The sequence below is a fragment of the Anguilla anguilla genome, chromosome 10, assembly GCF_013347855.1.
Source record: "Anguilla anguilla isolate fAngAng1 chromosome 10, fAngAng1.pri, whole genome shotgun sequence".
Classification (NCBI taxonomy): domain Eukaryota; kingdom Metazoa; phylum Chordata; class Actinopteri; order Anguilliformes; family Anguillidae; genus Anguilla; species Anguilla anguilla.
Window position 1 is genome coordinate 24,837,398 of NC_049210.1, and position 7,796 is coordinate 24,845,193.

At 38.2% G+C, this 7,796-nt stretch overlaps 1 protein-coding gene across 2 annotated transcripts in view; it reads left to right on the forward strand.

Annotated features, from left to right (window-relative positions):
* ppil3 (peptidylprolyl isomerase (cyclophilin)-like 3) overlaps window positions 1-2,891 on the forward strand; it is a 41,621-nt gene extending 38,730 nt beyond the window's left edge. For both annotated transcript variants that reach the window (XM_035380087.1, XM_035380086.1), the window contains exons 5-6: window positions 2,293-2,411; window positions 2,645-2,891. In XM_035380087.1, the coding sequence (XP_035235978.1) occupies window positions 2,293-2,411; window positions 2,645-2,771 (246 nt within the window). In that variant the 3' untranslated portion in view covers window positions 2,772-2,891. The remainder of the gene's footprint in view (window positions 1-2,292; window positions 2,412-2,644) is intronic.
* Window positions 2,892-7,796: the final 4,905 nt, after the last annotated feature.

The window sequence follows — 7,796 nt, forward strand, 5'->3', positions numbered from 1 at the left end:
AGCCGTCAGCTGTAACAAGTAAACACTGATCTCGTATTGGTTTCATAAACTCTGTGTGGCATCATTCTGCCTTCAATTTGTTGTCTTTGAGGTTCCTTTACCGTTAGAATTCTGCCTTCAAAGGGAGCTTACTTCTGAGGATGCAGGCAGTGAGGCAGCTGCCTGCATCCTCAGCCTATTTAATTTCCAACAAGATTAGGCTATCTTGCATGAAATAAATGAAAAGATAAATTAATTTGGTCATAGCCGCATTAAAAACAAACAAAAACGAATAGCAAAGGTAAATAGCCTATACAGACCAGTCTGGTGTGTGCTTAATATAAATGAATGTGACCAGGTGGCTGTTTCTTTTCCATTAATAATTTGGTAGCGGATTGAACATGTGTACAGTCCTGAAATGGCTACTGTAGCAGCAGTGTACAAAAAGTTATATGTCCTAAGTGAAACTAACATGCTATTAGCCATAGACTGCTCAAAACTATTTTCAAGTTTCACTGTCTGACCATGAAGTTCTATGAATAACTGTTTATAAACGTAAATTTCACCCAAATACACACAGAAAAATATGGGCAACAAGAATAGGTTGCCCCTATTTACATCTCATCATTAAAATGTATTTTCCTGTCCTTTCCCAAATTACCGCTGCCCTTATCTTTAAAATAATAGCAGCGGTAATTTGACTGCAAGCCGCTGTTTGTTTGTGAGTCCAGTGGTTGAAGCGTTAAGTAAGATTTGAGATTTGTGAGTGGATTTGTGTGCTTACCTGGTGATGGCTGTGTGAAAAACAAGTAGTCCTGTGGAAAAACAAGTAGTCCTGTGGAAAAACAAATCAATATATGCAAATTTGCCTCTGCCGGAAAGATCTCTCACGGTGGCAGCACAAAATGAAACCCTAAACCACTGTTATGTGGCTTAAGGGGTTACATAGTCCCTCTAAATGTGAAAAGTACCTCATTAAGAAAAATAACAGCTTGTTAAAATTCTAGGATTGCGACTGGTTGGAACGAAAACCAGCATACACAGGGGGCCTCAGGACCGAGTTTGGGAACCCCTGCATTATGGTAATGTTGTCAGGGAAAACCAGGGCTCCTTCAAAGACTCAAAACTTGTGAAGTGCAAAATTGTACCAAAAACAAACTTGAAAGAAAACAAAAACGGACACAGTGTATCCCAATTTTTCAATTTTAGTAATGCAATTTGAGCATGCTGTGTTTAATTCTGTTATTGAAGGCAAAAAGCACGCTCCTTCTTTAGGTGATAGATCGAAGTGATTAAATGCATCAGTCTGTCAATACATTTTACTCGTAATTGTTCCTAGCGGCGACTGTTGACTTAAAAAAAAAAAAAAATTTAAAAAATGTTTTTTAACTTCAAGCACTGTTGCTGCTGCTATTGTAGATCATTGCTGCACATGAGATCTATCTATTCTAGTAAATGCATGTTTTTTTTAGGTTGGTTTCTGTTGCTTTTCAGTTTTTCTTGATTTTCAATAACATTTCCATGACTGCTCTGTGACTTTAGCCACTATGACAGACACCCAGCCGTACTAATCATGCCTTGACTGGTACCATTGTATTTTGTGCAACTGTCACTTACCTCCATGCCAGATAAGTAAAAAATGCTGCAGCTTTAGTTCTGTAGTTAAATACTCCAAAAAAGACATTGGGCCACAACATACTAGTAATAAAAATGGTGGATGAGTAACTATCCATTTTTCTAAGGTAACATCCATTAGACTGCTAGGTCATTAGCTAAATGAATGTACATGCACATTTTGTATGTATGTGCATATACAGACGACTGTCTCCTGGGCACTTGTGTATGTGTGTGTCCAAGAAGTGGCTACCTCTGATCAGTTGATTAGAATTGCGCACTAGTAGCAACGAGGGAAAATGAATGTGTTCAACTTCAGCATGATAAAATAACAAAAAATGTGCTCCCAATTATTTTACAAATTAGGACATTGGTTTAACAGTATAAATTCTAAAATAACCTGGGTTTATAGTGGGTTTAGCCCACAATACTGTGTGGGTGTGGACAGAAAAAAAATACAAATGTTCCTATTCCTGAATTGAAAGCAAGGATAAGCCTCCTTTACCTTCAGCCGTTGTGGTTAAGTCTGCAGTGGCTTTGGTGAAACACTTGATGGAAGATTAATTATATTGCTAAATCAGAAGACTTGTTTTGGTATGAACAACAGTTTTTTGTCCCTCGGTGTTGTGTTTCATAACATTATTAATGGGAATTAAGCTACATTGCTTCAGTTGATTATCATGCTTTGTGTTACTACAGCATAATGTTCGAGGTGTGGTTTCCATGGCAAACAATGGCCCCAACACCAATGCTTCCCAATTTTTCTTCACTTACGGCAAGCAGCCCCATCTTGACATGAAATACACTGTTTTTGGAAAGTAAGTAATCAAGATTGTATGTGCAATGTATGTGATTATAGCTACAACTTCATATTTTGCTTTTCCTATCAGTAAACAAGTGTAAAAGCACTCATGTCTACAATGAGAGTAACTGTTGTTTTTCTCCTCTGGTTTAGTCCAATCAAACATATTTGTGACTGCTTAAGTTGTTAATATGTATTGCTTATATTATATGTGTAAATCTGAAAAATGACATTAATATGTCCTTTTAGAATTATAGATGGATTGGAGACACTTGACGAACTGGAGAAACTTCCTATTAACGAGAAGACGTTTCGGCCTTTGAATGATGTTCACATAAAGGACGTGACCCTCCATGCCAACCCATTTGCTGGCTAGACTAGAAGAAATATTTCTGCGAGGAAGGCCCAGCATTGGGAGTGAAGAAATGGCACAATATAATGCAAAAATTAATCATTTTTGTAAAAATGCATATTTTAATAAAAGATTAAAATTATATTTATTTAACCTTTATTTTACCAGTAGAGTCCCATTGAGACAGAATCTCTTTAACAAGGGAGACCTGGAAATATGTGCCTAACTTTGAAAAGGTGGCATGTATGCAGTATTTTACTGTGCTATTTTAACAGCACAATCACATGGTGCACGTCACATGGAAGTTCTTGTATTGAATTGATGGTGTTGGGAAGGTGTGTCTGCACACTGGTTGCATCATTCATCTCTATTATCCTGCTTTTTTTTTAGTACAACACATGCTCCCTACATGTACTCGAACAGAGGTTATGAACATCTAGTATGGATTAAGTATGGTAATTAATCACCTTGGACACTTGGAACAACAATGATATTTGTATACTGTTCTACGAATTCACCGCAGTAATCAATCAAATATTTTACACCATCAGTTAAAAACCAAGCACTATAGTTGGTGATAAACGGGTGGTGATAAAAAGAAGGTGGGAAGGTACGATAAAGTGTTTAAATGATGGTGTACAATTGACCTGATTTCATAAAAATGTTATTTCCATTAAACAATAGTCTGCAATATAATATCAATCAGCTGATTGAGCAGTTGAGTAGGAGAGTGCATTTCATCAGGTGTGAGGTGTGGAGTGTGTGACAGTGGGTGGGTGATGTAGTGGGGTAGAAGTTAGGGATGCTCCGATGGATCGACCGCCGATGCAAGCCAATAGCGATACTCATGCTAAAGTAATCAGTGATCTTTAATTTTACCGGTCCCAAGTTGTCATTCCCATGATGCAAAACCGAGACTTCTCAGCATGTGAGAAGTGCATAGCTGCAGGAAATGGGGTGCTGAGGAGACTAATAATGCGAGTTAAATGGTGGTCACTTCATTCTTAAAATTTTAGTCACATTTATAACGTAGTCAATAAAATTAGCCAATGTTACTGACCCAAGCTATTAGATAGTAGACAGTCTTGTCTAATCATTTGTATTTCAACCCTGTTTTTTAAACTCAAGCCTGAAAATGACATACCCAAAATCAAATGGTTACGATTCTTTTGTCTATAGGCGTAATTCTGGTCTCTTCTGAAATGTAACCCTTTTGGGTGTTTGTTCCACAGGAGTCACCAAAAAAAAAAAAATTAATTTGATTTAAAAAAAAATATATATATATACACACACACTGTCTTCAGAAAGTATTCAGACCCCTTCCCTTTTTCCACATTTTGTTACATTACAGCCTTATTCTAAAATTGATTAAATTAAGTTTTATTCTCATCAATCTACACACAAAACCCCATAATGTCAAAGCGACAACATATCTTGTTTCTCATGGTCTGAGAGTCCTTTAGGTGCCTTTTGGCAAACTCCAAGCAGGCTGTCATGTGCTTTTTACTGAGGAGTGGCTTTCGTTTGGCCACTTCCATTTAAGAATGATGGAGGCCTCTGTGTTCTTCAAGACTTTCAATGCTGCAGAAATTTTTTTGTACCCCAGATCTGTACCTCAACACAATCCTGTCTCAGAGATCTACGGACAATTCCTTCAACTTTATAGCTTGGTTTTTGCTCTGACATGCACTGTCAACTGTGGGACCTTGTATAGACAGGTGTGTGCCTTCTTAAATCATGTCCAATCAATTGAATTTACCACAGGTGGACTCTAATTAAGTTGTAGAAACATCTCAAGTATGATCAATGGAAACAGGATGCACCTACGCTGAATTTTGATTGTCATAGCAACGGGGTTGAGTACTTATGTAAATGTGATATTTCAGTTTTGAATTTTTAATAAGTTAGCAAAAATTTCTAAAAACCTGTTTTCACATTGTCATTATAACATAACATAACATAACGTAAGACCAGAACAGGCCATTCAGCCCAATGCTGCTCGTCTATTCCTAGCACTAAACTGTACTTAATGCTTAGTTTACCTAAAAGCTAGATAGTATCTAACACTGTATCAAGCCGGGCCTTGAGTACCCCCAGTGTTTCTGCCTCCACTACATGTCCAGGCAAGCTATTCCATGCATTGACCACTCTCTGTGTGAAAAAATATTTCCGAATGTCTGTGAAATTTACCCTTTGCCAGTTTCCATTTATGCCTCCTCGTTCTGCTAACCGAACTTAACTTGATTAATTTTCTGTAGTTCACTTTGTTAATCCCTTTAATAAATTTAAAAGCCTCAATCAAATCTCCCCTATGTCACCTTTTACTAAGCTTGAAAAGTCCAAGCATCTCAAGCCTTTCCTCATAACACTTATCTTTTATACCTGGAATCAATCTGGTTGCCTGCCTTTGGACCTTTTCCAGCACCTCTATATCTTTCTTGTAGTACAGTCCCCAGAACTGCACACAATACTCTAAGTGTGGTCTGACAAGGGTATAGGGTGAGTATGATCTCCTTAGATTTATACTCAATACTCCCTGCTATGTATCCCAGCATCCTGTTGGCTTTTTTTTTTTTGACCAGACCCTGATAGTCTTTGATCAACTATTACTCCCAAGTACACATGTGCACATTCTAATTTTGTACCACCCATGAAGCAATCCTGCCCTATGTTTTAATTACCTACATTTAGAACTTTACGTTTAGTTTCTTGAATTTCATTTGCCAGGTTTCTGCCCACTTCTGGATTCTGTTTAAATCTTCTTGGATTACTTTAGTAGATTCCAAACTGGTGGCTAAACCTCCCAGTTTTGTATCATCTGCAGATTTAACTAGTGTACTTTCAATGTCCGTGTCAAGGTCATTTATGTAAATGAGGAAGAGCAGTGGACCCAGCACCGATCCCTGTGGAACTCCACTTCCCACAATACCCTGCTCAGATAAGATACTACTCCTACCCTTTGTGTTCTATCCTGTAACAGGACTCCCTGAAAACTTGGTATTTCACCCGGATGGGCGTGGTTTTGCAGGACGTAGCAGTGCACGCTTCGGCGAGCTCCGTAACCATCTCAGCCCGTGCTCTGAGTGCACATTAGAATGTCATAACATGTGCCTCATTCATGTGCCATGAAAATATTGGCTAGCTAACGTTAGCTAACTGTTAACAAGCTAACTTCATGCTAGCAGGTTTCCTTTGTACGTTAAACAAGCCTCACGTGCGGAGCTTGGTAACGTTTGCCCCATGGAGCTATAAAAAATAAAGTCACCCTAGTCTATTGTTAATATTAAATTGGTTAACCCTAATGTTAAATTATATAACCCTAACGTCACCAGTTTGTCAACAAATTTAAAGTAAATCTCACCTTATCATTAGCTGTTTGATTTACAATTGGCGAGTGAGTGCATGAGAGTTGAGTTATGTGTGTCTCATTGTGAGAGTAAGTCAAGTAAAATCACAGTGTGATCTGAGTCGGACAGTAGGCTAACGGTAATCTTTGCTCTTTGGGTTAACGTTTTAGTTGTACATATTTTCCAGTATAACGTTATGATGGTCAATTTGAGAATATATCAACAGTCAGGTAAAAGTCATTTGAAAATCTGCAGGGAAGTCGATGATCACGATGATCACAAAAAAATCATCTCTGTTTGAAGTTATAATTAGGCGTGAGGTCTCATGTAGGTTTATCCTTGGGGTTAAGGCAAAGATTAGGTTAATAAACAACTTTTTAGGTTACGGTTTTGCTAGCTTATCCAAAAAGTGATGAGACGACCCAATGCGAGCCATCGAGAATGCGCATCAGGCACACAACACTCCGTGTGACGCAGGATGTAAGGCACAGCCCCCGGGTGAAAAACCAAGTTTTCAGGGAGTCCCATCCCGTAACCAGTTCCGAACCCACTCTGAAATGCCTCCTGTAATTCCTACTGTCCTCATTTTGATAATGAGTTTGTTGGAATGGTTACCGTTTCTGTTTCCATCTGTCGGGCTGCTAAAACCAGGACTAGGAAGTATCTAAAGGTGCTTCTCCACCACCGTGCCGTGCCGGAAAAATAGCATTTTATAGGTCAGCGTAACCGAACATTTTCTTATCGCATTCACTTACGCATTCTCTCTGTGATAGCAGTAAAAGACATAAGACATAATGTAAGTATTTCTGCTTAAATATTTCAGTTATATACGTTATTTTTTAAATTGAGTGTCTTTAAATAGGTTAGTGGTATAATATAATGTGGATATTTCACACTGTAATGTTAGTGTTAGTAGTGTAATAGTTTTTGTGATGCATGCAACAATGATGACGAGAGTGTTGGAACATTGCGAAAATGTGGTGCACGGTGAAAATTGTTTTCATATCGTCCCATCCCCGTACAAGAAAACATAAGAGAGTGCAGAGTATAGAAATACATACAAAAGTTAATTATTACACATTTAGGAAGCTTTACTCCGCTTTACTCCTACCATGACTCCTCCTACCTTCACGGGTCTGTTGTGTAATGGAGAAGCGCAACAGGCAACACGGCACGGGTAGGATACGAATGCTTGCAGTCCTGTACCATGCCGTGCTAGTCAATGGAGAAGCGGCATAAGAAAAACTAGTGACGACAGCAAGTGACGCGGTGGATCAGCGACGGCGTCCCGTTGTGTATGTAATAAATATGCGCCAGTTGTTGTCGTCGAGGTCGCTCCCCATTCTGTTTTGTTTTTGTTATGTTAAGTTTCATTGGCTGATGATATGGATGAGGATTCTGTGTATTTTGGTCTGTTTTTGGTTTTTCTTTTTAGCGTATCCTCCACTGACCATCACTGTTGCATGCATCACAAAAACTATTACACTACTAACTAACACTTACATTACAGTGTGAAATATCCACATTATACGATACCACTAACCTATTTAAAGACACTCAATTCAAAAATAACATGTATAACCGAAATATTTTGAGCAGTAATACTTACATAGAAATTATGAAATTTTATCTGTGTTCAGTAGATGGAGGCAGAGACAGTAAATCAATGATACAATTCAATCCGCTTGTTTTTCTCCAGAAA